Source organism: Melozone crissalis, unplaced genomic scaffold (assembly GCF_028551555.1).
Source record: "Melozone crissalis strain CALT ecotype California unplaced genomic scaffold, PUWL_Pcris_2 ptg000036l_1, whole genome shotgun sequence".
Classification (NCBI taxonomy): domain Eukaryota; kingdom Metazoa; phylum Chordata; class Aves; order Passeriformes; family Passerellidae; genus Melozone; species Melozone crissalis.
In genome coordinates this window covers 21,379,907-21,407,777 of record NW_026535814.1, presented here as the reverse complement: position 1 = coordinate 21,407,777, position 27,871 = coordinate 21,379,907, and the positions used below count along the sequence as shown (strand labels likewise).

At 49.1% G+C, this 27,871-nt stretch overlaps 1 protein-coding gene across 2 annotated transcripts; it reads left to right on the top strand.

The window, feature by feature from the left end:
• The first annotated feature begins 8 nt into the window (after positions 1-8).
• SMAD7 (SMAD family member 7) lies at positions 9-27,831 on the top strand. Of its 2 annotated transcripts, none has more exons than XM_054283372.1 (4): positions 9-899; positions 1,775-1,828; positions 6,803-6,874; positions 25,911-27,831. In XM_054283372.1, the coding sequence occupies exons 1-4, from the start codon at positions 392-394 to the stop codon at positions 26,447-26,449; spliced, it is 1,173 nt and encodes a 390-aa protein (XP_054139347.1). In that variant the 5' UTR covers positions 9-391; the 3' UTR covers positions 26,450-27,831. The 2 variants fall into 2 exon arrangements, with proteins under 2 accessions (XP_054139347.1, XP_054139346.1); XM_054283371.1 differs by having other exon boundaries at positions 6,800-6,874.
• Positions 27,832-27,871: the final 40 nt, after the last annotated feature.

Sequence of the window (27,871 nt, the reverse complement as noted above, 5' to 3'; positions counted from 1 at the left end):
TAGACGGGGATTTTTTCGTTTTTCTTTGCTTTTTTGGGCAACGCCGGAGCAAGCGGCGACTGTCTCTCCCTTCCCTTCCCCCCACCTTTATTTTATCCCCCCTTTTTTTTTCTTCTTCTTCTTCTTGTTCTCAGTTTTGATTTTTTTCTTCTCGATCCGATTTTTCTGTAAATTTTCTCGCAGCGGGCGGAGGCGCGGCCGGCGCATCCCCCCGCGGGAGGCGGCGGGACCCGCGGCCCCAGCGCGGAGACTGGCGCATGCCACAGCCCGCCTCGGCTCCGCTGCCCCCCGCCGCTGCCCCCCGCCGCCGCCGCATCCCGCCTGCCGGCCCCTTCATGCTCGGCGGACGACATGCCCGTTTTGTAGCCGGGGGCCCCTCCTCTCGTCCCGCATGTTCAGGACCAAACGCTCGGTGCTCGTCCGGCGGCTCTGGCGGAGCCGCGCGCCCGGCGGCGAGGAGGAGGAGGAGGCGGCGGCGGGCGAGCCCGGCGCGGCGGCGGTGGCCGAGCCCCGGGCGCACTTGGGCGGGGGGCGCGGGTGCTGCCCGGGCAAGGCGGGCCGCGGCGGGCGGGCGGCGGCGGGCGCGGAGGCGGAACTGAAGGCGCTGACCCACGCCGTGCTGAAGCGGCTGAAGGAGCGGCAGCTGGAGGGGCTGCTGCACGCCGTGGAGTCCCGCGGCGGGGCGCGGACCCCCTGCCTGCTGCTGCCCGCCAAGGCCGACTCGCGGCTGGGACAGCACTGGTACCCGCTGCCCGTGCTGCTGTGCAAGGTGTTCCGCTGGCCCGACCTCCGCCACTGCTCCGAAGTGAAGCGGCTATGTTGCTGTGAATCCTACGGCAAGGCTCACTCCGAGCTCGTCTGCTGCAACCCGCACCACCTCAGCCGGCTCTGCGAGCTAGGTACGGCGGCGGGCATGGCACGGCATGCGGGGGATGCGGGGGATGGAGGGGTCAGAGGTGTGCAGGGCTTGGAGGGATGTGGGAATACAGGGAAACGGCAGGCACACGGGGCTGCAGGGGATTCAGGGGTGCTGGAGGGCATGCGAGAGGTGGAGGGGATGCAGCGGCGCGGGGGCTGGAGGTGTGCAGGGGAGGGACGGGATACAGGGGTGCGGGGAATGGAGGGAATGGGGTGCAGGGGATGGAGAGGATGGCAGAGTGCAAGGGAGGACCCAGGGTCTGGAGCTGTGCAGGGGTTGGAGGGGATGCATGTCTGGAGGGGATACAGGCATACGTGGATGCAGCCCCGCTCACCTCCCGGCCTACAAAACTTTTTTTTCCCTTCTGGAGGAAAAAATAAACCAAACCAAACCAAACCCGGTCCGCTACAAACAACCCAGAACACGCACAAAAACTTTCCCTTGCCGTGGTTTATGTACTTCCTTTTGCATTTAGGGGAGGGGGTGGCGCCCCCACCTCGGGACCCCCTGCCCTCCCCCGGCGCTGCCTCCCCGCCGTCCCCGAGCGGTGCCGGGGGATTAAGGGCCGGGCGGCCCCGGCGCTGCCGCGGCTCCGCCGAGCCAAGGAGGCCCCGATCAGACAGCCCGAGCGGCAGATAGCAGGGAGACTGGCGCCAGACGGCCCCTTTTGTTTATCTGACAGCTAAATATCAAGGCAATCACCGCCTCGCTGCCCTGCCTCCAACCCCCAGAGCTAAGACAAACAGTTTTGCTAAAAGAATGCCACTGTTATCATAAGTTCCTATCTTTTTTCTTTTTTTTTTTTTTCTTTCTCATGGCTCTGCCTTTATTTTCTCTGTACTTCTCTAATTCCAGAGTCTCCCCCTCCACCCTACTCCAGATATCCAATGGATTTTCTCAAACCAACTGGTAAGTGGACTTTTTTCAATGCAAGTGTAAGAGATAAAAAATGGCATAACAGCCCCTTTATCGGGGAAACAGTCTCCTGCCTTTGTCATGCGTTTTGCTTTTGGGTTGCTTGTGTGCTTCTGTGCCTCCTGCTACTCCTGTAAGAATTAACATATAATTTATCTAAGCCACTCTGTGCACAAAGTAGGGTTTTAAAACTCTGGCAGTAAACTTCAGAAGGGATTGCAGTGCAGTGCAGGCCTGTGCTGCTTGAGTCAGCCAGGAAAACCATAGGCTCCAGTTGGAAATGGCAGTGCTTCTGCAGCCCTGGGTGAATTTTTAGGGATTTAGGTTGGGATCCAGCACAGCATCTCCCTGATGCCTGAGAATCCCAGTGAACCTTGACAGATGGACTGGTTGGTTAGAAATCTCTCTAAGTTTTATAGGAGCCTAATCCTACCTCATCAGGATGGGGGGAAAAAAATGGGAAAAGAGTCTGAAAAGTTATTTTTTTAACCTTTTAAAAACTTGAGTTTCTTAGCACCACTGTGCATGCCTGTTGCTTGCAATTGAATGTCAGGGTGCCAGGGGAGAAGCCCATTTGAGGCTGGCACCGGCTCTCTTGCGGTTGTCTGCATAAACTCTTGGTTGGCAGCGAGCTCGCCGGGTGTGAGATAAATGAGGCTGGCAGGAGGAGGAGAGCCGGGGAGGAGAGTCGGAAGCGCGGGGAGCTCGGCAGGAGCAGCTCCTGGCTTCCCGAGGATGGGTGGCTCTGCAGTGAGTGGGCTGCAGCACCGTGGTCCCTGCGGTCGCGTCCCGCGGTCCTGGCACCGCTGCAGGGCGGCAAGGGGGGATGCTCAGATATTCCTGAAGATTGTTTGGTTGGGGTTTTTCTGGCCAACGGAACGGTGTCTGAGAAATTACCTCTCTGCAGGGTCTCAGGGCTAAATGAAACCCCATCCTTGAGGCTGCTCTGGTTCGGTGGTGGGGTCTCATCCTGCCAGCTGCCCCCTCAGAGGCTGGACTGTCCTTATCCCCCTCTGCAAACTCCTTGGGAACACTAATGAGTCTTTTTTTGCCTTTCGGAAATAAACAAAGCTGTTTAACAAACAATTGGGTTGCAAAGCATGAACTATCTTGCCTTGGTGTGAAAAAAACAGGAGATAAGGGCACATGAATGAAAGAGGGACATAGGGAGCAGGTTGAGCATCCAGAGCATGTGCTGGGATGCAGAAGGGTTGTTCTGTAATAAACTCTGAGGGTCTGCTGGGTCATGAAATTTTGTGCCTTACACATAATTTTGGCTGCATCCCTGCAGTGCTCCCCAAAAGTTCCTATTTTTTTGCCTTTATGGCTTTTCACTGCACTCATTGATGATCCTGGCATGGGATGCAAAGGGGATTGGAGCTGCAGGAGAGAAGGGTTAAACTTGGTTTTGGTTGCCTGTAAAGATGTTAGGATAAAATCTATTAGCAGGATTTAAACATCCAATCTGCCTCTGCCAGGATCTCATTTTCAGTTAGCCGAATGATATATTTATTCATTAGCAAGCGTTGACATAAGGTAGCAAAATGTGTGTAAACAGCAAAGCCGCAGAACATGAATGTGCCATTTCGAAAGGAAAAGTTATTCCTATCGGCCAATAGGAAGTGATTAACGCTGCCCATCGGAAACACAGAAACGAGTGGGTTACTCACCAAAAAGTCCTCCTTTTTTTTCCCTTTTTGAAAGAAAAATGCGCTTGGCAGCTGAGTCCTGGCTGGCGGGGCTGTGACAGGCACCGGCGGAGCCTGCAAGTCTGTGGTGGCAGGTGGGTTCTGCAAGCTCAGGGTTTCTCAGCATTTCCTCTGCAGGGGCACTGAGGGTTTCCCGTCCCAGACTCTCTGCCATCTCCTGTGGCAGCTGCGTGTTGAGGACTGTGGGAAGGTGTGAGGATTTTTTACCTGGCTGGTGCCCCTCAGCTGTATTCCCACCTGGGGCCTTGAGTGGGGACAGTCCCTGTGTTTAAGGCTCTGACAGTGGGAATGTGCATCCAGCAGGAAACTTCTGCTTTTCCATCAAGCATGATGGTGGTGGTGAAAGTAAAGTGTTTAGTGATATATCTTGTAAGTGCTTCATATGGAGAGACAGGCAGATAATAACCCTGGACTGGTGTGGGCTCTGGCAGAGGTCGGCAGATCAGAGAACCAAAAAAAGGTTGTGTTGGAAGGGACCCTAAAGACCATCTAGTCCAAACCTCCTGCAATGAGCGGGAGCATCTTCAACTAGGTTGCTGCAATCCCATCCAACCTGACCTTGAATGTTTCTGGGGCGGGGGATCTACCATCTCTCTGGGCCTCACCACTGCCATCATTAACCATTTCTCTCTTCAATCTCGTCTAAATCTCTCTTCTCTTTTTGTTTAAAACCCTTAACCAACGGGGATTAAGTCAGTTTCTCTGGAGATGATGGAGGCTGAGACAGGCTGCATTGCATGCTGGAGGGAAGCTGGGATGGACAAGGAGCTGGGGTTCTGCTGCAGGCAATGAAATGTCACATCAGGCTGTGTTGGTAGGATAGATCTGGTATTTGTGTACTTGTCATAGAACAGACAGATCTGCCCTTGATGGCTGAGAGACCTGAGGGAAGGCTGTGGGTCAGCCTGGCTTGCTCATTCATAGAATCCCAGAGTGGTTGGGGTTGGAGTGACCTTAAAAGTCATCTCACTCCAAGGCAGGGACACCTTCCACTAGAACAGGTTGCTCCAAGCCACCTCCAGCCTGGTCTTGGACGCCTCCAGGGATGGGGAGGATTTTATCAAGGAGAGAACTTTCCTCACAGAGGATGTTGGCAGGGATGGATGATGGAGGTGTGTGGCACTCAGCATTCCTGATGTCCCTGCTGGAGCTTGCAGCTCTGCTGAAAGTGAGATGGATAGTGGTGCCCTCAAATAATCCAGGCAGATTTTTGACTGAGCTTTAAGTGGGACAAGGGGCTGCAAGTGGCTCCGTTGTGCTCGGGCGTGACTGGACTTGGTGGTGCTGGTGTGTGAGAGTGCAGGAGACTCACTGGGATGTCGCTGTGGGGCCGAATGCCCTGCTGTGGTGTCAGCTTTCGGGGGAGCTGGAGGTTTGGCAGCTCCCAGGAGCTATTTGACACCTTGCAAGGTTGGGCTGGTGGCCACAAGGAATAATTGTGTGTCTCCGCAATGGTCCCGTGCTGTGGGAAGGCAGAGCTGGGAGGAGATTGGTGTGCACCAGGCTGGACAAATGTCTGATCCTCGACCTCTCTGGTGCTGAGGGTAAAGCCAGCCCAGTGTCCACTCCTAAGGAGAGCCCCAGCAGATCTGTGGGTGGTAGGATGAGAGGGCAACAATGAATCCAGCCACGCACAGGGCAGACACCCCGTGAGGGTTCTGCCTTTGGCTCATTCCACACCTGACTCTCCTGGCTGGTCTAGAGCTGAGCTGCACCAGCCCTGAGTTTTGGAAAGAGCATTCCAGGGGTGATTCATGGATGGGGGGAATTGTCCTCTGGGTGATGGGACATAGGAAGAGAGCTGGGGAAGAAGTGTGGAAGCACATCACCCCATTGCTAGGGTTGTGAGTTTGGAGTTTGGCTTGGAGTCTGTCCTGCCTGATGTGGTAATAGAGAACCTGGTCATGTATGATCTCCACAGCCAGACAGTGATGTCCCTTATCCCAGGAACTCCTCAGGGAGCTGCAGCTGCAGGCACAGGGAGCCCAGGGCAGGCAGAGTGGTCCAGCCTGTGTTCAGAAAGCATCTGTAGCTCAAGCAGTTGAAGCGATCACAGGGGAATGGCGGGGAAATCTCCTATCTGGATTAGAAAGAGTTAAAAAAGTAAAAACCCTATTCTTTAAAGCATAGAAAGCGCGACAAGGCATTTAGAGAGCGTATCATATACAGTATTTCACAAGTAAGTCTATTTCCTGTCTCCCCTATTGTTTTCAGTTTGATTAAGTATATCCTGTTAAACTGTATATTCCTGTTAGGGCTTTTACTTTACTCTGATAAAATGAGGTTATGCAGACAGGAATTTCTTATTCACTGGTATTTCAGGGGTGGGATCTGGCAGAATTGCTTTATCAGTAGGGAGAAAATCATCTCAGCTCTCCTTGTGATGGCCTTGCTTTGGGATAGAGATGTGGGCAAAATGAGGGCATAGAGAACCCAAATTTGGAGAAACCCAAAGTCCTTCAGGACCAGAAGTTTTCATGAACTTCACAGGTCCTCTCAGGCTTGTTCTTCAGCTCAGGGTCCCGCATGGTAGTGACCAAAAAGCTGGAGTTGTTGTGTAGGACCAAGAGATCAGTGTTGTTCTGATTTTTGTCACCTGCAAGAGCAGGCTTAGGGTAGAGAGGTCCAAACCTTGATCTCCAGCACCTGCTGGAGATTGGGAGAAACCTCTGAAGGAGCATTGGGAGAAACCTCTAGAGGAGCAGTCAGTCTTACCCTGCCCTTTGGTGGTGCCCAGAGGAGTGGGTCCCGTTGCCCAGGAGGTGGCAATGAGATCTGCCAGCTGCTGGTGGTGACTCGAGCAGGGCACCAAAACTCAGCCCGGTCACTGCAGAAGGGCAGCAATGAGATGTTTCCCTTTTGGTTCCCATTTTGGTGAGTTACGGGTTTTGGCTAAATTGGGTGCACAAAGCCACGGTTTAAGCATTTTTGGAAGCTCGCTTGCATCAGAACGGCGACAACCTTGATCTCCTTAGCCGGTGACTTGTCCAGAGAGGTGGCAGCCAGCCTGTAATTTCTGCCAGTCTATAATCAGAGCTGGCTGGTGATGAAGCGCAGCCTTGACTGAGACAACGAGTTAGGGTGGATAGGGTGGATGCTTCTTGATGAACTACCGTCTCTGCACGGACAATTAGTAATCGCTTCCTGCTAAGCCCTTTGGAATGTGTGTTCTGCTTGGGGCGATGCTGGGAGCCTGCAAAGAACCACCTATATACTGACTTTTTTTTTTTTTTTCCCTTTCCTTCCTCTGCTCCAGCAGATTGTCCAGACTCTGTGCCTTCCTCCACTGAAACAGGGGGAACTAATTGTCTAGCCCCTGGGGGGCTCTCAGGTAAGACATCTCTTGCTGCCCTTGATCTTGGCCGTGGGGCGCGTTGGCTGGGGGTCCTGACAAAAGGCAAAGTGATGCTGGGGGAGTTTTGGGGATGCACATCACTGAGAAGTGTGTGCTCAGAGCGGGAGTTGGGTTTAATTTCAGTAGCAGCCATGTACCTGTTGTGCAGAGGATGTGTTGAAATCCCAGACAAGGTTCTCCATCCCTGCATGTGTCTGTACTTCCTTTGGATTCCAGCCTTATGCTCCATTCATTTTGGGCTCAGGCAGGAAGAGGCAAAAGGACTGACGCAGGGTAAGGCTAAGCAATTATGGCTGACCATTCATTCAGGTGTGTGGATTATGGTGGGCACAGGTGCAGTCCTACCTTAAAGAAGGATTTGGTGTCAAATCCTTGACTTGGTGGTGGGGGGAATCTCTTGTCTCGGGGATGAGAGCCCTGCTCAGGTTTTGCTCCTGGTAAGGTCGCCAGCATCCCACACCTGATGCACAAGACTCATGGTGCCTGGGGAGGAAAGATGGCCTGTTTTTTTATAGAGGGTGTTGCAGAGAGAGTTGATGATGTTTTTGTGCCCCTTCCTGATATATTCAGTGATTTCCATTGTTTTCCTATTTGCCATCTCCTTCAGCCTCCAGTTGCTGTTAGAGGATGGAGGCTTGTTAGGTACTTTCTCCACCCCCTTTGGAGTTTGTGTAGAGGCACAGAGAGGTTTGGGTTGGGAAGGACCTTTGAAGGTCACCCAGTCCAACTCCCAACCCCATTTCCAAGGTGTGATGTCTCCAGCACGTCATCTTCCACCCCAGACTGGCCACCTCAGTGTCTCTACCAGGATTAAAGTGTCTGAAACCATGTACCTGCAGGTACTGGCTGATGTTTGAAGGTGCTTGCCTTTGTGGGGATGTCTCCTTGATTTATGATTTATTCATCACCCTGAAACTGGAATTCGGAATGAGGTCGGCGGCGGCTGCACGCGCGTGCATCTGCCCTTGCCTCTCTCCAGGAATTGCGTTTGGTGTGGATGTGATGTCTTTAAGTGAGCCTTGTTTGTTTTTCTTTGGGTGTAATATATACCCTGTCTGTTATTTGAGAGGGGAGCATATTGTTTGTTCAAAGGCCCTAATGAGAATTAATCAAACGAAGGGGGAGAGGGAACAGGAAAACTTGTTGCTGTTTGGGTTTTTTTTTTTAGAGGCAGAAGGATTTGCGTTTTTAAAAATTTTTTTACCATTGGAGCCTATAGCTTCAGGGAATAAAAAAAAAAAAAAAGGTACTGTAGAAAGAAAAAAGACAAGAAGCAAACCAACACAATAAGGATGTTGTTAGATCTTTTTTTTTTCTTTTTTTTTTTTCTTCCTTTTTCCTCCTGAAATACACCCGTTGCAGAGGGGAGGAGAGAGTTCAGTTCCACAGGATACCACATGAAATAAGCAGAGGAAGTACTCGCTTTTAAAAGGGGGCTTTCTGTAAGGTTCGGCCTATTGATAACATCTCGTCTGGCAGCTCTGCTCCCGAAGGGAAGGCAGGAGGTGGGGGCTTGGGCTGCAGGAAATAACATGGCTCGTTCCTGGTGCCTCCCAAAAGACTGCGGGAAGGGGACCCCCCCTAGCTCCTTAACTGAGCTTCTTCCCAAATGAAAGCACATTTCCACCTAAAAGTACATTTTTAACTTATTCTATTGCTATTATTTCATTTGATTTGGTTTTTTTTTCCTTGTCTCCCTTATCAAAGGTCCCCCCCCTCCCCAAGCCTGGAAACAGAACCTTTTTACGATCATTAACCACTCTTTTTTCCTCCCCAAATGTAATTGTAGCCATTTAGTTTAATGAGGAGCTGATAGGAGAGTTGACTCTTGGAGGGATATGGTTAGCTACCCAAGCCCTGAAACAAAGCCGAATGCCTCCACATGAAAGAGCATTTGTTTTGAATTTGCTCTGATTTACTGGCATCTCCCTTCCGCGCGCAGAAGTGCAGTGCTGAAAATTCCCAACTGGAGAGACCCAGTCAAGAAAGGAAAATAAACGTGCTTTGGAGCAATCCTCCAAAGCTCACTTTCTCCTCCTTTTTTCTCCTACCCCCTCCTGCATATTTTAGTTAACACAAGAGTGTGTTTGAAGAGGGCTTTAATGAGTTATTGGCAGGGTACGTGGCCAGCTTTGGCTTGGTCTTATCTGTGTTTGGGCAGATAGGGATGGGTGACATTGGGTGGAGAATCCAGCATCCCTCCTCCCCTCCAGACCTGTACAGTGTTGGATTTGCAGCTCCTTGGCAAAAGGATGGCTTAAAAAAAGGGGAAAAAAAAGTAATTATTTTGCTAATTTGGAAAGTGGAGTGGGTGTGTGAAGAAAAGGACATCACAGGTGGTTGGTGGTGGTGCTGGTGGGATCCTGCAGCACTGCAGCCTTTGGTCATTAGTGGTGTGTGGTGGGTGCTGGTGTAGCAGCAGCATCGGCAGCCCTGCTCTGATGTCTTAAAGAGCAGGATTTGGCAAGGAAGATCACTCAGCACTGAGAACTCGGGAATGAGTCCAGCCTGGGGTTCACAGCCACTCCGGCAGGGGAATGCATGGAGAGAGGATGGTGGCAAGGGGAGCATTGGAGGGGCTCAAAGTGGGCATCCTTGCAGCTCTCTGTGAGGAGCCTTTGGTGGGGAGGAGCCTCAGCTCAGCCTCTGCTGGGCTCTGTCTGTGCTGGGGCTGCAGGCAGTTGTGCTGATGGATACCAGAGGCTCTGGAGGACGTGAGGCGGGGGAGCAGCGTGGCTGGGGCACGCACAGGGAGTGCTTCCCCCTTGTGATAACCACTCTGAGCTGCTCTTTCCCTCCCTCCCTCTTCCTTCTGCTCTCCTTCATGACCCAGGAATGCAATGACCCTGGTTAGTCCTTCACATCATGCTGGTGTCCCCTTCCCATCCCACCTCTGCTCTCTCTTCCCCAGCCATCCCGTTCTTCTCTGCCTGATGTACCCCTCGCTTCCCCTGAGGCACTGGCTCTCACTTGTGTACTCTTGGCTTTATTTATTTTCTTATATCATCTTTATTTTTGTTGGTGGTCAGCCTGTGGGTAGGTCAGGACTCCTTGCTCACGGTCGCTCCCACTGACACGGCTGTGCTCAGGTATTGCCAGCCAGATCCTTTCTGTCCTCCGTGTGGTTAAAGAGCAAAAATATCCCATTGGGGATAAAAATAATTCCCGTAAATAGGAGACAGAGGGTGGTTTTCCTGTATTTTGAGCTGACTTGTTCTCAGCAGATGTGTTTGGTTGTGACTTCTTTTAAACAAGCAAAGCCATGGCTGGAGTGACTGAAGGTGGCTGGCTCATGGTTTGGTGGCATCAGGTTGGTGGGAGCCAAACTCCTGTATGACCCATGGAGAAGCCTTGATCCAAGGGTAGAAGTGAACTGGTGGGGTTGGTGCTGGATCTGCTGGCAAAGCAAAGCTCTCAAGAAGTCCAGACCTTGTCCTCAGAGAGGGAGAGCAAGTTGAGCTGGCTTGTGTCTTCGCCACATCCACCGCTTTTTTATAGAGGTTGCTCCTAAAATACCAAACCTGAGAGGTTATCCAGATTTTGGCCTAATTCTGCTGATTTGCCCAAACTCTGGAAGCACCTCAGGCTCTCCAAGAGGCAGTGGATGTTGAGTGATGGTGCTTGGCGGGTGCTGGATCAAGGTTATGCAAACCTTGAGGCTGGGAAACCAACAAGACTCTTCTGCAGCAGGCACAGACTCAGTTTCTCCCTCCCAACTCCACACCAAAAAAGCAGGGAAAAGACTTCCCCAGGCTGGAAGAGCATTGGCATCATTCCCTGCTCTGGCTCTCTGTGCTGTGGGACCTTGTCTGGTTCAAGGGACCTCTTGGCTGATTGACATTTCATTCCAAAATTGCGGACAGGCCGGGAATGTTTCACTATGCCTCTGATCCCTGCTGTTATCTGCTTGACGGGGAAGAAGCACCTTGTCCAAATCCGGAGATATTTGCCCCCCAAAGCGGCTTCCCGTCGCTCTCCCCTTGCCCATGTAAACAGGATCCTGTGCTGTTTCTCCGCCAGAGCCCTGCCTGTGTTTTCCCGTTCCCCCTACTTCCACCTCCCTCCCCTACAGAGTTTATAACCTCCTGTGAAATGCCTTTATTTACAAATTGGCATCCTATTATAATCTGAAATTGAGACATCTTCCTGTGGAACTAGGATTGTATATTTGTCCCAGGGATAAACAATTGCTTGGGAATTTTTTTTTTCTTTAAGTCACTTATTTTTGGTTTATTTTTGAGCTTACGTCGTTTCAGTATTTTTTAATTCGCTTTGAGCGTCGCGGGGCGTCGCACCCTTTCCTTCCCAGCCTCGCTGGGAGACATGACCCCCTGCTCCCTGCTTACCTAAAAGCCACAGTCCCGTCCTGGAAAGGACAAGGTTATCAGGGGCTAATGCCAGGATGACAGCACTGGAGCCTCTGGAGCAGAGCAGGCTGCCTGCCAGACTAGGAGCCTCCCGGCTCGCCTCGCACATCATCTGACCGTGGCCGACTGGGAGGAGGGAGCTGGTGCTTGGCACTGACCCCGGGCTCTTGGCTTGGCCACCCGCTCCGGTTCCTCCAAGCCCCATGAGGGCTTTTTTCTTTTTTTTTTTTTTTTAAGGGGGTTCTCACCCTGTGGGGACCCCCCCTGGGACACAGCTGGGATCCTCCTCCCAGCTCCGGGCGTTTCGCCGATTAAAATCCTTCCAAAGCAAATAGAATCCATTTAATAATTACTTTTAAGTGCTCTAGAGCCTCTTGAGCCTTTCCTAGATACTCTTGTACAATGTGTTTTAAAAGAGAAATGATAACAGAGGTGCTGCCCCCATTAGATAGTTTCAATCCATACCTGTACAGCTTCATTAAACCCATTTTTCCAGACGCCAGTAGATTTTCCCAGTCAAACGGCGCCTTTGGAACAGCTGATGACAAAATGCAAAGGACCCCAGAATCACCAAGTCCATCACAGTGGGGATGGTGGTGGGAACAGTGATGGGGTCTCTTGTGTTTTAATCCCACAACATGGTGCTTTTTAGGGAAGAATGGGGCTAGGAAGGGGAATTTTGGAAGTTGAGTGTCAGTTCAAAACACGCTCCGCTCGCAGTAGCTGTCCCGCTGAGCAACTTGATCACTGGGGACATTTAAAACTCGATGGGACAAAAACACTCGTAGAGGAGCAGCCCCGGGCTGGCAGGGATGTGGCTGCATCGTTTTCATGCCCACTGTCTGCCAGTGGGTATCGCTTACACTAAAGGAACCAGTAACACTAGCCAAGCGCATTTCCCTGCCATGGCCATGGGGGATGCCTGTTTCCAGCCACGGTGGCCAACACCCTGACCCTCCCTGCTGGCTTACAGCGGGGTGCAGGGCATTTTAGGGTGCCCAGGGGAAAGCTGAGTGTAGGAGCCGTGTCCCCAGCCCTCGCTGCGCTCCAGCTGGGTGGCGGGTGGGTGCCAACCCCTCTGCCGTCCCCCGCCGGCGTGAATGACCCACGCCGCAGCCTGGCCGCCTGCCTACTGTCACAAAGGAGCTTCCTTCCCAGTTTATTTTCAGCGCTGGGATATTATTAACCGCTGAGGCACAGTCTCTGTTCTAGCCACCCTCGCTTTTTGCCTAAATCGCTTTGTTTTTGCCCGCCGCCGGCGTGGCCGCGGTGCCGCCGGGGTACCGGCTGCGTCACGGCTGCTGTTGAGGAACAGAGGGCACGGAGGAGCCTGATCCTGCACGGGGCTCAGGGCAGGCAAGCAAGGAGCTCGGCAGCTCACAGGATTTCCGCCTGCTGTCTTTGGATTAGCCCCTGGGTTTTTCTTTTTTTTTTTTTTTCTTTTTTTTTTCCCTTCCTCTATTCTTCAACTTCTTTTAATAAATGCAACATCTTGGGTGTTGCTGTGTGCCGCTTTCTCTACAAGTTATTTTACTTTATTTCTCTTTCTTTTTTGGCCTTTATCCTTCCATTTTCTTTTCCCATTTTCCCTCTTTTTTCTTCTGTTTTCCTTCACCTTCTTCTCCTTCTTTTTCTCCTTCATCTTCTCCTTCTTTTTCTCCTTCTTTTTCTCCTTCTTCTTCTCCTTCTCCTTCTTCTTCTCCTTCTTCTTCTTCTTCTTCTTCTTCTTCTTCTCCTTCATCTTCTCCTTCTTTTTCTCCTTCTTCTTCTCCTTCTTCTTCTCCTTCTTCTCCTTCTTCTTCTCCTTCTTCTTCTTCTTCTTTTTCTTCTTTTTCTCCTCCTTCTCCTACTTTTTCTTCTCTTTCTTCTCCTTCTTCTCCTTCTTTTTCTCCTTCTTCTTCTCGTTCTTTGTCTCCTTCTTCTTCTCGTTCTTTGTCTCCTTCTTCTTTCTCCTTTTTGTCTTTCTCCTCCACCTTCATTTTCTCCTTCTTCTCTTTCTTCTCCTTTTTCTCTTTTCCTCTTTTACTTTTTTCCCTTCTTTTTCTTCTTCTGCTTGTTTTCTTTCTTCTTCCTGTTTTCCATCTCCTTGTTTCCCTTCTTCTTTTATTTTCCTTCTTAATGCAAGAAAAGAGCTTTTCTGGGCAAGCATTGCAGGGATTTTCCATCCCCATCCAGGCTTGGATCCCCTGTGCACAGACCTGCTGCCACCCTTCAGGGGGTCTTTGCCCATGGGCTCAAGCCATCAGTTCCAAAAAGCTTTTTCCAGGGTATTTTTGGGCTGCTGGGAATGTGATGTGGTGCTTGCTAACAGACAGCAAACTCTCATTTCTTTTTTCTTTTCTTTTTTTTTTTTTTTCTCCCCTGTTTTTTTTCCCTCCCTTCTTTTGGGTTGCCATTTAAATGCATGATGATAACTTTCACCCTGTTAATTAACAGGAAACATTGGGACAAGACAGGAAATTACATCAGTCTTTTATGAGGAAAGAGCCAAGAAAAAAAATGCAAGAAAACATAGTTATTAGTGAAAGGAAAGAAAGTGCCAGGGGAGGGAAAAGAAAGAAAAAGAGAAAAAAGGAGGAAAAAACACCATCTCATAGGCCCTGCTTTTCCAAGGGAGGCTGCTCCAGTACTTGATTTTATTTTTATTATGTTGAAAAATATTTGACTAGCAGGGTCACCTTTGCTTGAGCGCGACGGTCCAGCTTCCAGAGGAATTTTTTTTTATTTTATTTTCATGCTTTTTCTCAGCTTCCTTCCCCAAACTGTGAGGCCTAGGAAGCTCTTGGCCGGGAGACTAATTTTGGTTTGGCTGCTCAGCCCTTCAAATTGGTCCCCACCCAGTGTCATTATCTTGGTTTTAACTTGCAAGGGGAAAAAAAAACCAAACCAAAAAAAAAAAACCAACAAAAAAAAAACCACCCTGTAAGAGCTGGCTCAGCCGTTCTCTACCCTTTTAACCTCACTACACAAAAAAATCCTTCTGGCTTCAGCCCTGCTGGTTGGGCTGTGCTGGCAGTGCTGGAGCACCGTGGGCTGGTTGCAGGAGGTCCTGGTGATGCTCTTGGTGACGCTCCCCATGTGTGGGGAACAGTGCCAGGCTCCGTGGTCCTTCCTCACCCTCCCTCAGCCATCACCGGGGATCCCTGTTGGGGTGCTGGGTTTGGTCAGCCAGCTTTGGGGCAAAGTCCTGGCTCCTGTGACTTTTCCATGAGCATGTGGAAAGGCAAATGTTGCCATTAAAGGAATAATTCAGTATGGCTCAGGCTCTTAACCCTAGTTGTAAATATGTATCTTAGAGATGTACGTAATAAGTGAGGCTGTATATGGTTAAATAATGAGCAAAATCTATTCAATCTCTGTGTGTAGGTTGAATATGTATGGAGATCATTTATTACATGTATTATTTATATAATTACATAAGATACAGTCAACATATTATGTATATATTCTATAGATATATAGGTTCAATATATTCAATATATTCATTGTATACTGAATATGTTCCATATTTGTGTAGGATTCTATGTAATGCTTACACAGGTTAAAGAGATTTGGTTCATAGAAGCCAGAACTTCATCAACAAGAGGTGACTTTGTGGCTGTTAGGAAGGTGGTGGAAATTCAGACACCTGCCGCTTTTGCAAGTGGAGAGGTTGGCTGTGGATCCAGTGATTTTTGATGATGGAAGGCTGTGGTTCGAATTTATGGGTGATAAAAATTACCAGGTGTCACTGCTGAGGAGGAGCCCCCTCCATGGTGGGTGATGCAGAATAATACCAGAGGAGCTGAGCGTTTGGTGTGCAAATTGAAGTTTTGAGTAGAAAAGCAGAAAAAATGGCAAAATAGTTAAGAAACTAAGCCATGGGATGAGGCTGTCAGTGACCTCGTGGCTGGGCTCCGGCAGCACCTTCCCAGGCAGAGCGGATGGAGTCAATAACTCCATAAAATCATTCTTTGAGCAGGAATCAAGTAACAGGAGTTTTATTTGGAAAAGGAGCTGGGAGCCTGAAGTTACATCACTGCGTTTGAACTGATGAATTCATTTTCTTTGGAAGCCAGTCTGAGACTTTTTAGCTCATGATAAGGAACAAACCCATAAATCATAAGCGGAGGCCTGTAGTTTTACTGTTCTTTGTCACAGCCAAGCATGGAAAACGTATCCTGGGTGTCAAGAGCATGAAGCCTTGGCTCACCTGAGAGTTGCACTGCAGTTATTTTCTGGAGAAGCTGGTGTGCTGCTGGGCTTGCCAAGCCCCAGATTCCCTGGGCTTTATCCCTGTGTGAGGATGCTCCTGTGTTTCAGTGATGCCCAAAACCTTTGGGCTTCAGCCCCATGGGTGGATGCTGGTGCATCCCAGTGATGCCCAATTCCCATGGGATTTGTCCCTGTGGGAGGATGCTGATGGCTGTTGGTGACACCCCAAATACCCTGAGTTTTGTGCCCATATGAGGATGATGCTGGGTGCTGGTGACACCCCAAATCCCCCAAATTTTGTGCCCATGGGAGGATGCTGCTTGGTGCTGGTGACACCCCAAATCCCCCAAATTTTGTGCCCATGGGAGGATGCTGCTGGCTGTTGGTGATGCCACCTTGGTCGCAGCAGGTCTCCTCTCAGGACTTTGCCACCAGAACTGGGGAGAGATGAGCCACGAGGAGTTTTTGGGGCTTTTTCTTAACCTGTGTGCTGCCGACCTGCCCCGTTTTATGGCCCGGGGCAAACCTCTGCTGGCCTCTGTCTGCGGGAAGGGGGTGCCAGCTCCGCCGGAGCGCCGGGAGGGTTAATTACTTAATGAATATAATATTCTCTATAATTGCTGCGCGTTATTAATCCAGAGCAAAGTGAGAGGCGAGGGGAGGGCTGTGTGTGTGCGTGTGCATGGCCAGGCTTGTGAACTCCTTCCCAACGCCATCCGTCCTGTCTGTCCATCCCTTGATTGCCCCCTGCCCGGGCCGGGGCTGGTGCTGTCCATGTGTCCGTCTGTCCGTCCATCCCTGGGCGGGGATGTACATATTCCATGTACGGCGTGCTCCGCCGCCTGCTCTTAGGAATAGGCGTGATTAGATTATGAAGGCAGACAGAAGTAATGATTAACTTTTTCAGTCTGCCTGCTGTCTCCAGTCTGGCGCTGGGTGTTTTTTTTTCCCCCTAAGTAGGCCCTGGCCCCGCGTCGACAGGGTATTAGGTTGTAAAGAAAGCCAGGAGGAATGAAGGCAAGGGAGGGAGGGGAAAGCGGAGGGAGGGAGCCTTTTCCATCGGATCCGGGACTGGAATTTATTGGCAGGAATGCAGTAAATGCTCCAAATGCCAGCCCAGCTAAACAGTTTTCATAATTGTTACGGAGCGGGGCACGACAAACGTGAAAAGGACTTTTGTTCCTACTCTGCTTTTTCCATGGATTTACATCCCTGCGAGGGAGATGCTGCTCTGGGAAAAGTTGCTAGGAGACGTGGGGTTTTTTTATTTTTTTGGTGTGGGGAGAAACATATATTTACGTCTGTTTTCAGTCTTTAGGGGAGAATTCTGGGTCAGTGTGCTGCAGGGAGAGGGTTGGGTTTTTTTTCAGTGTTGGAATAAGAGCAGCAGTGATGCTGTGTTGTGTATGTGTGTGTGTAATGCAGTTGAGGTGGGGAAAAAAAATCCTAACACACATCTGTGTATTGGGTATCCATTTGGAAATCCTAGACTGCTCTACTTCAGTTTTTATTAAGGCCTTAACAAGGTTTTTAATGTGTAGCCCACATGGCTACACGTTGTCGGTGGAGAGCTGTGGCTTTCCTGGGGGATGTATCCCTGCCCTCCCCAGGGCATCCCGGGGTGCTGGATGACCTTTCCTGCCTTGCAACAGTGAAGCCTGCTTTATTTTCCATTGCAAAAGCTTTTTAAGGTTATCCTCTAACCCCCAGCTGCATTAGGGGGGCTGTCACCCCATGGCTGGCAGTGGTCTCTGGTGGCTCCAGCATCCGTGGTGTGATTTATCCCAGAAGGGAGAAGGGCAGGATGCTGCCACAGGAGCCTCCAGCACAGCCAGAGCCGGGAGAGAGATTCTTGGCAAGCTCGTCCCCAGGTCTGATTTGCATTGCAGTAAAGTCAGGAGCCCTTTGTGTGCTGGTTTCTCTTTCTCAGAAGGTTTCTGGCTGGGATCTGGGTTGGGTTTGGGTGGGGAAGAGGTGTGTCCTGCTAGCTGGGGCTGCAGCATGGAGGAGGTGGCTGCTCCTCTCTGGGACCAGCCCTGAGTCACCTGGAGCTCCCAGGGCAGCATCTCACGGGCTGTGCTCTCCAGACGGCTCTCTTGGCTGATTTGCTCCAAAAGTGAGATTATTTCGGGTTGCCTCAAGGAAGGGGAGAACGTTGGAGAGTGCACAGGGCCGTGGAGCACCTGCACCACCTCCTGATCCAGCAGCCCCCACTGGCACAGAACAGCAACAAAACAGGATTTCTGGGGGGTTTCCACATGGATCTGTGTGCCCCTTTGGACGGCCCGGGAGTCTCAAAAACCCCATGGATTTTGTTGGCTCTGGAAGGGTCTCAGCCCTTGCCGCATCCCTTTGTCCCACCCAACCGTCGAGCTGGAGCTTGGGGAAGGGATTCCCGTCCTACTGCTTTTTTGAAACGAGGGAAAAGCTTTCCCACACCTTTGAGGGGTGCAGGAGGAGAGGCAGATAAAGAAGGTTCTTTAAATTAAAACTTCAAAAATAATTAGGCTGACTGTATACTAAACAACAGCAAAGAGGCCCATTTACTGTAAATATTATGAATGGATTTGGCTGGCTTCTTCATCCCCACCCTTCCTCTAAGGCTTTTCTCTGAGCTGAGTCGAAATTCGGCCTTCAGACAGCACAGTACTCTATAATTTGCATGGCTGATGAGGCCTGAAGCCTGGTACGGAGGAAACTGGAGTCAGCTGGCTCCTCTAACCACTGGAGACAGGCAGACAGGCATTTTTGGTGTGTGCCTGCCTATTTCCCCCCCCCGCCCCACCACCTTGTAGCTCCAGCCTTGCCTGGCTTTTAAGGAGAATGGTCACAAGAAAAGGGCTCTTCTCTTCTGGAGTCGTTTTTAGCCGTAGTAATTGATTAATCACCGTAATTAGACAGAAGCAGTGACTAATAGGATGTTTATGAATCAAATTTCTGGTTTGGTGGACTCCATGAACTCGGAAGTTTCACTCAGGTTCTTTCTCTGCCATCCTGTAAGTGCAGGGGACATGCATCACCCCATAATTTATAATATATTTTTTTTATATTTTTGGACATTACTCCTGGTCCAGCCTTGCCATCTGCCATAGTGGTGTTTGCTCTTGAGCCCCTGTAAGTCTGCAACAACATGCTTGCAGGGCTTCTTTCTTCTCTTTCTTTTCCTTTTTCTTTTTCTTTTTCTTTTTCTTTTTCTTTCTCACAGCAGAAACTTTCACCCTACCTGGCACTAAAAAAAACCCCAAACTATTTACTCCCAGGCACCCTGAAATTTTCTCTTGGGGAGAAATAGGAGAAAAATTAGAGGAAAAATAGGAGAAAAAATAGGGGAAAAATGGCAAAAATAGGGGGAAAATTAGGGAAAAATAGGAGAAAAAAATAGGGAAAAATTTGGAGGAAAATTGGGAAAAAATTGGAAAAAAATTGGAGAAAAATAGAAGAAAATTAGGAAAAAATGGCAAAAATTCCTTTTCTTTTCTTTTCTCTTTCCTTTTCTTTTCTTTTCTTTTCTTTTCTTTTCTTTTCTTTTCTTTTTCTTTTTCTTTTCTTTTCTTTCTTTCTTTCTCTTTCTTTCCTTGCCTCTTTCCTTCCTTCTTTCCTTCCGTCTTTCCTTCCTTCTCACTTTTATGTTCTTGCTGAATTAACCCCAGAAGGGTCAGGGCTGGGCTCCAGGCTGGCGCAGGGCTGACTCAGGGCACCCCAAGCTGGGCTGGGAAGCTGAGGGGATGTCCTCAGGGGTGAATCATCCCTACCCTCCATCTCACCTGCCCTCCTTTGTGTCCTGATTTCACAAGGGGGGTTCCCAGCTGTGGGGAAGGCGGTGGCAAATTTTGTTTGGGTCACCTGGGGACTGAGCAAAGCCCTCCCAAAATTTCAGGTCACACTTAATACAAACCTGAACCAAAAGCACAAGAAAAATGGGGAAATGTGAGACTCCTTCCCCTGATGGCTTCTGCCATATTTTATCCTGCTTGACCTCATCAGGCTCAATCTTAGTAAACATCAGCAAATTGAAATCTTGCGGTGAAACTTAACATTTATTTTCGTGCAAGGTTGACTGATTTTGCAAGGAACAAGGAGCCATTTGAGTGATTGATTGGACAACTTGCTAATAAATTAAAAAAGTAATCTTAAGGCTCTTTAGCCTGCATGACTACCATATATGCTGAGCAATAAGAGCCGTCTAATTAGACACAGACACAAATTTATGGTCTAGCCTGTCAATCCGGGGATTAAGGGCTGCATAAGTACCTACTGACACGATGGGCTGTAATGGCTCCTGAAGAGATGTTATGGTCTATCATGTCAATAATCCGCAGATTAAAGGCTCCCTAAGTAGGTGTTGATGTGATGGACTGTCTCAGCTCTTGGGGCTCTTCTGCTGGGAGCCGGAGGGACCCCACGCTGCCATTCCTGCCGAGGGTGAGGGTTTATTTCTCCTGCGAGAAACGGGAGCTTAGCACAGCACCATGCTGGAAATTAGGCTTTCAGGAGCCGTCCCAGCCATCAAAAGCAGGAGCTCCTGGTGGAGGGGAAGCTGTCTGGCCCTTGTGTGCTGGGAGGTACAAAAGGTTTGGGGCAAACACTGCTGTGGGTGGAGTCCCCATGCTGCCCACAGACTTTGTTAAAGGCACAAAGCCCCTTTTCTGCAGCAGGATATATACTTTAATGTGGATTTATCCTTTAATTTAGAATTTTTTTCCCTTTGCTTAATGTACCTGGAAATCTGGCTTTTAGGTATTTTTCATTGTTTTGTTCATTTGTTTGTTTATCTATTTGGTGGTTTTGGGTGCTTTTTTTGTTTTGTTCTGCTTTCACCCTGTAAGTCACTTGAGGGAGTAGAAAGGAAATGGGATTACCCTTCTGGGTGCCCATTTTTCTTTGTTTTGGTGAGCACACTATGCTCTGTGTTCTTCTCACCTTGATGTAATGCCTTTCGCTTCTCAACTGAGGGGTCAGGGCGTTGTTTTTCCTGAGATCCCACAAAATCAGCACTTGCCAGTAACAGAGGGGTAAGACTGCCACAGGGGAAGTGCTGAGGACCCACCAGAAGAGCATTTAAAGCTCTGGGTTTTGTGTCTCGGTCTCCTGCGCATCCAGGAGCAGGGCAAGCTGAGGGCCAGGGCCCTGTCCCGGACACACAGATGCCACCTGAGGTCAGCCAGGGGGGATTATCGGGCGCGAGACGCGCTGAGCTCGCTCTCAGCCTCAGCCCCGGCCCGGCCAGACACGTTGTGCTGACACCACCCCAGCCAATTCTTTTTTTTAAGCACGAATGCCCTCCGTGCGTGCTGGTGGATAAAGGAGGAAGGACTCTGTGTGTGTGCGTCTGCTCCTTGGCAGTGCCCAGGGCATTTATTTTCCAGCACAAAGCTGTGTCCTGGAAAGCCAGGGCAGGGCTCTCTGCAGGCCTCTCCAACAGCACAAGGAGCTGGTGCTGCTGGAGGGAATCCAGGGCAGGCCACGGAGCTGCTGCCAGGGCTGGAGCCCCTCTGCTCTGGAGCCAGCCTGGCACAGCTGGGGCTGCTCAGCTGCACCAGAGAAGCTCCAGGGACACCTCAGAGCCCCTGCCAGGGCCTGCAGGGGCTCCAGGAGAGCTGCACAGCCCCTGGGGACAAGGCAGGCAGGGACAGCAGCCAGGCAATGGCTCCCACTGCCAGAGGGCAGGCACAGATTTTGGCACATTGGGAATTAGGAATTGCTGGCTGGGAGGGTGGGCAGGCCCTGGCCCAGGGTGCCCAGAGCAGCTGTGGCTGCCCCTGGATCCCTGGCAGTGCCTGTGTGAGCAAAAGTTGTCCCTGCCCATGGCAGGAGGTGAAACAAGATGATCTTTAAAGTTCCTTCCAACCAAAACCCTTTTTGAAAGTGGGAGGACTTTTGTCAGCAGTTCAGGGTAAATGGAACCATGGTGAATATTGTGCCAGAGTTGATGTTTGATGGGAAATCCAGACCCAAGAATGAGGGAGAGGAGGGGGTGAGATGGTGAGAACTTTAGGAAGAGCATGAGAAGATGCTCAGAACCAAAACTGGTTTTTGGAAAAATAAATGTGTATGTACATATATTACAAAAAGTGTACATACATAGTTCTGAATACTTCTATGTTTGGATAGTTTAATTTGCCTCTAAACCTGATGTCATTGATGAAAGATCCAATGACAGGCATTTAAAATCCTCATCAGTAAGGTCATTTTATTCCTCTTTTCAGCTTTGAGTTGTTGCCACAGATACTGGTGATAATTTTGTCACCCTTGATGTGGTCAGCTGGAGCAATGCTGGTGGGTCAGATATCTCAGTGTGTGCTAAACTTGCTCTTTTCTTTCAAGGTTGGTTGACTACAGGAAAACCTTTAGCTGAAAAAAACAGAACAAAACTCAAAGATCCCCAGTCTAGCTCCCCTTTACATCCATGAACCTGGTATTGGGACAAGGCTGAGATCTGAAGGACAACACAGATCTAAAACACCCCCAGGACATAAGCTGTGTTGTTGTAGTATATTATTTTTATTTTTTTAAATTCAATTTTTCTAAAATGCTTTGGGTCTCTGTGAATTAAAAATAGGGAACTTCTTCCTCCCAAACTCCTAATAAAACTGCTGGAGCTTGGAGAGAAAAAGTATGGATGACATGCTTTCATCAAATTAAAACTCACCATGTGATGGAGAGAAAAGCCACACCAGAAATTTCCAAGCAAGGGGGGATGTGAGTCCTTCTGCCATGGCTTGGAAGAACCAAGTGTGGGACTTGACAAATTTGGGTGTTTCTGTGGTGTGAACGTCCCATACCCACTGTTGTGGGTATATCTTTTAATGTGGATTTATCCTTTACTTTACCCACTATTGTTTCTGCAGCTGTCAGATTTTTTGGGGGTTATTGCTTTGGGATCCCATCCTGCTGGATTTTAAAGCATTTTCAGCAGGATCCTGCCCTGAGCCCACAGAGACCATTTCTCCCCATTGTGGAGAAATCCTGACTTTTATTGGCTTTTATTGGGAGAGTTCAGGCAGGACATGATGGTTTTGGAGGTCAAGGCAAGTGATGGGGAACCTCACAGCCTCTTGTGCGGGTTGGGGAGTTGAGACTTACCTGGGATGATGCTTTTGTGGAGGACAATGGATGCATTGGCAAAACTGGGGCGGCCCCTCAGGGAAATCAAGGAAGGTGTAAAAAATATGGGGAAAAAAAAGGAAAGAGTTTTCCCTTGGGGATGGGATATGGTGTAATATCAGGGAAATCCAGGAAGGTGTAAAAAATTTGGGAAAAAAAAAGAGAAGAGTTTTCCATTGGGGATGGGATATGGTGTAGTATGGTTGTACTGGGGCATCACTGGTGATGAACCATCTGCACCAGAATGACAAAAGATGTTACCCCGGGGATTTTGGGGCACTGCCTTTGTTTCTCCCCTCTGTGAGGGGCTAATGTGTGCTCTGCAGACCTGGCTGTGAGTGATCAACACCACCAATTCCCCAGATTCCTCAGGGCACACTCACTTTATTTGCAGTGGTTCCTATACTATTATTTTCTCACAATGAGCTTGCACAACGCGCATGGGGGAGCCTGCTGGAGCCCCAAGGCAGGCTGTGATGGAAACCATGGAAAATCCTAACAACCCGGCGATAGCAGCAAATGGAGGGACCCTTAATAACGAAATAATGGCGCAGATGTTTACAGCATTAAACATTATCATTGTTTGCTGGGACATGGGAACGCTCCCGGTTTGCTGGGAGTTTTCCAGGCATTTAGAAGGGGATGTGTTTGCACCGAGGAGCTCGTAAAAACGATGCTTTTAACTCAAAACAGGCATCCCAAAGGGCTTGCAGCCGTCTATGGGCTGTGGCACACGGGGACATGTTGGGGAGGATGTGGCTGTGAGTTTTCCCGGGGTCTGGGGTTTTCTGTGGGCTTGCAGCAGGCAGAGAAGGCAGTTTGGGTGGTGGGTGCCTGCCATGACCCCAGGTTGCACGGGGTGAGCCCAGCAGGGTGGTTTTGAGCTTAATTCTTCTGTTTGCTTCGTTTGCACAGATCCGTGATTATTGCCACCAAAAAAAGCCTTTTGGGGGAAAAAAAAATAAAAAAAAGGAGTCTGTCACTGTAGGAAGCATCTCTTGAGTCACTTTTTCCTTCTCTCCTGCCACCTCCTCTCCTGCCAGAGTGATGCCTCTGGTGGCTTTTCCCACCCTTTTCCTGGCGGATGCCAGCACCAGGGAGGAGGGTGGGAGCAGGGGGGCTCCTCTGGGGTCCCACAGCTGCAGAAAGCAGCTTTGGGGTGGCTGGCAGGGAGGCCTGAGCCTGTTTGTCCGAGCTGAGCCCTTGTGTTCTCATGGATTTCTGACCAGACATGCAGTCAACAGCTGAAGGCTGCAAACGGAAGAGGCTCTGGCATATTTATCCTCTGTGCTGGCATCAGCTCCTTAAAAAAAACTCCAACATCCCGGATTACCTAAGATTCGTCCTTGAGGTCTGGTCACCCCATTCTGGTCATTCAGAAACCTAGTGGGATTCATTCATGAACTCCCAGCCCTCCACAAAGGTCCGTTCATTCATCACCAAGGCAGTTTTCTATTTTTTCTTTTTTTCTTTTTTTTTTTTTAATTATTGGTAGGTTTGTTTTTTTTTTTTTTATTTTCCCTAAATGCTCTAGCAATTAAATAGCTCTCTGTAAGCAGCAGTGAACTAGTTGTTGCATGGTCTTCACTGATGCAAGCACAAGCACTGGGTGAAAAAGTTATTTTTTCCCCCCTGCCACCTCCTAAAAGGAATGGTTTAATGTTTGAATCAATAAAAACATGTAGGAATTTCAGTAGGGGTACAATGGCTCAAAAATTTCCCCAGCTGCTTTGAAACAAAACCCAAAAGTGAGGAGCATCCTTCCTCTGGATCCACAACAACCCTCCCATATTCTTCCCTCTCCCAGGCAGGGGATGGAATCTCCATCCTGGGGGTGTTTCTTGCCCCTCTGGATGCACTTTTGCATGGATGGCACCCCGTCTGTGTTAGTGGGGAGGAAATAACCCAAACTGTCCTCCCTGCCCCTCCTGAGCCCCAGGTTTCAGCAGGACATAAAATTACCCACAACAAGAGTCTTGTGAGGCACCAAAAAGGGAGTGGAAGCACAAACTGGGGTGCACCTCGACAGATGCTGTCCCAGGGACCACCCCAGCATGACCAGAACCCCCATCCCTGGTTTAACCTGGGAATGAGGGTCCCTATTTTGAGACATCCACAGTCAGGCCCATTTTTAGTAGCTGCCTCCAGCAACTGGAGAAATATTTTCCTCGCTGGCATAGAAATGAGGAAATTAAAAGTGTGTGGCTGGGCCTTTTTTTTTTTTTTTTTTTTTTTGTCTCTCTTAAAAGCACAGCGCAGGGCTTGAACGAGATGGGAGGAAAACTGGGAAAATGGGCTTATCAATAGCAAAAAACAGAGAGAGCAGGCAGCCATGGGCAGGGAGGGGTTGGAGGGGGCTGCAGGAAGAGCTGTTGGCTGCTGGGTCACCCACCATCCCAGCTCCACCAGCTTCTCTCATAGTTCAGGGGATTATTTTGGTAGCGCTCACTAACTCGCATTCCCAGCTTTTTTTTTTTTTTTTTTTTTAAATACTATTATAGAGATGAATAGTTCCCAGGTCTTAACATGCCTGCTGAGGCTGGGAGGAATTACCCGGCGAGCAGCGCCAGGCTGCTCGGGATCCTCCTCAGGAAAAGGGGCTTTCTCAACATTTTTTCCCTCCCCCTGCCTTGCTTTTTCCTCCTACATCATTGCTGTGCTGCGTGGGGTAATTATGGGAAAGGGAGTTGAGAGAAGGGCTGCACAAATGAATTTCTGCCTGTTTTTTTGCAAGTTTTTAGGACTTTTTCGTTAACCTGTGTGAGATTTTTTTGTTCCCTCTGTCTTTTGGTGCTTCCCAGAGGTTAGGGGGCATCTCATGTCCCCATACTGTCCTGCAGGAGGGAAAAGCCTCACACACCAGAGCAGTCCAATTCTCATCCCTCTGGTCCCATGGGTTTCAGTGTGGTTTTCTTAGCAGCAGCTCAGTTTTTTCAGTGTCTGTGCACAGTACATTGTCATTTATGGAAATAAATCCATCGTTCAGTAGGTGAGCATCAAGGAGTTCAGGTGCTTGGTGGCACAAACATCTCACCTCTCCTGCTGGCACGGGAGGCAGATCTGGTGCTGGTTTGGGTGAGGGTGGCTGTGTCATTGTCACTGGAACTGTAAATCCAGCCAGAACTAGGCACTGAAGTGGCACAGGAGTGCCATTTCCAAGTTCAGAGTTCCGAGTTCCAAACCTGGAAATATTTTTTTGGAAGTAGTGGATGCACCGTGGACGTTGATGTATGCGTGGAGAGGATCGTGAAGATGTGGGCAGGCAAGGTCCTGCTGGTTCTGTGTTGCTTTCGGCTCGTGTTGATTCCCTTGTTGCTAAATCCTTCCTTTTTCTTTTGCCCCTGCAGATTCTCAAGTTCTTCAGGAGCCAGGGGATAGGTCACACTGGTGTGTGGTGGCATACTGGGAAGAGAAGACACGCGTGGGTCGGCTGTACTCTGTCCAAGAGCCCTCCCTGGACATCTTCTATGATCTACCTCAGGGGAATGGTTTCTGCCTCGGGCAGCTCAACTCGGACAACAAGAGCCAGCTGGTGCAGAAGGTGCGCAGCAAGATCGGCTACGGCATCCAGCTCACCAAGGAAGTGGACGGCGTGTGGGTGTACAACCGCAGCAGTTACCCCATCTTCATCAAGTCGGCCACACTGGACAACCCCGACTCCAGGACGTTGCTGGTTCACAAAGTGTTCCCAGGGTTCTCCATCAAGGCTTTTGACTACGAGAAGGCGTACACCTTGCAGAGACCCAACGACCACGAGTTCACGCAGCAGCCATGGACGGGATTCACCGTGCAGATCAGCTTTGTGAAGGGCTGGGGCCAGTGCTACACCAGACAGTTCATCAGCAGTTGCCCCTGCTGGTTGGAGGTTATTTTCAACAACCGATGACTCGAGACAGAGTGAACTCATGACATCAGTACTACTTTGCTGCTATTACTTCCTTCTGAGTGCTTGCTTTTCATGCAGACTCTATTTTTTTTGTTGTTTTTTTGTTTCGTTTTTGTTTTTGTTGTTCGCCCTTCCTCGTTTTGAGAAATAGCTTATGAAAGATGATTTTTTTGTTGTTGTTGTTTGGTTTTTTTTGTTGTTGTTGTTGTTGTTTTTGCCTTTGGGGTATTTTGATAAATATATCTATTTTTTAAAAGTGTGAATGACCAATAACTCTCAGAAGGGCGAGAGAAGGGTGCAGTTGGGGATAGATCACATGAGATAATTACTTCACGCCTCTCAAAAAGGATTATCCAATGGGGATTGATGGATTTGAAAGCCACTAGCTCTATGTTACAGCTCCTTCCTTTGGACAGCACAAGGAGATGACTGTGTTTCTGTAGGCACCACCTTCCTTCCCAGTGATGGTGACACCGAGACCCTTTCCCAGCAGTGCTGACCCCGCGTTGCCGCCGAAGGATGGTGCAGAAACCTTCCCAGACAGGTCCTTTACCGACCTCCCGTGTTTCTCTTGTTGCTGGGTTCGTGTCTTGTCACTGTGTTCGTTGTTCCACTGCTTTTTCTATGTTTGTTATGATTGTGGATTGATGTAAAGGGGAGAGAACAACAGTGGAGGGGACTCCGGGCATGGCCCGCGCTTTGATCATTTGAGCTGAGATGAGAAGTGACAGAATTATAAACCTAAAAAAAAAAAAACAATTTAGAAATTACAACTAAAGAAAAACAAGTGGGGAAAAACAAGAGAAAAAGTGTTCACAACAGTCGGTGTGTCATAACCTGCTAAGATCAGGTTATCCAGGTACCATCTTATCTGGAAATGCAGTTGTGCTTTCATTTCTTCTTGAATTCATACACGAGTATGATACTTTTACACTGTTCTTAGCTCAATGAGCATGTTTAGACCTTAACATAAGCTATTTTTCTAAATATAAAGGTTTAATTGAACAAGAGATCATTCTTCTTGGAACTTTAGCATTGTAGTGCTTTGGAAAAACACCCACACAAAAGAAAGGACTCCTTAAAAAAACCTTGAGATTTATTAAAGAAAAAAATGTATTTTATGTTATATATAAATATATTATTACTTGTAAATATAAAGACGTTTTATAAGCATCATTATTTATGTATTGTGCAATGTGTATAAACGAGAAAAAAGTAAGAAAGATGCACTTTGCTTTAATATAAATGCAGATAACAAATGCCAAATTTAAAAAAAAAAAAAAAGAGAACACAAGATTGGTGTTTTTTCTATGGGTGTTATCATCCAGCTGAATGTTTCTTTTTCTAAAGGAGTCTATGTTCCATTAAAAAATAAAAATGTACACTTGATCCCAAACTGTGCCAAGCGGCTTTTTTGGGGGT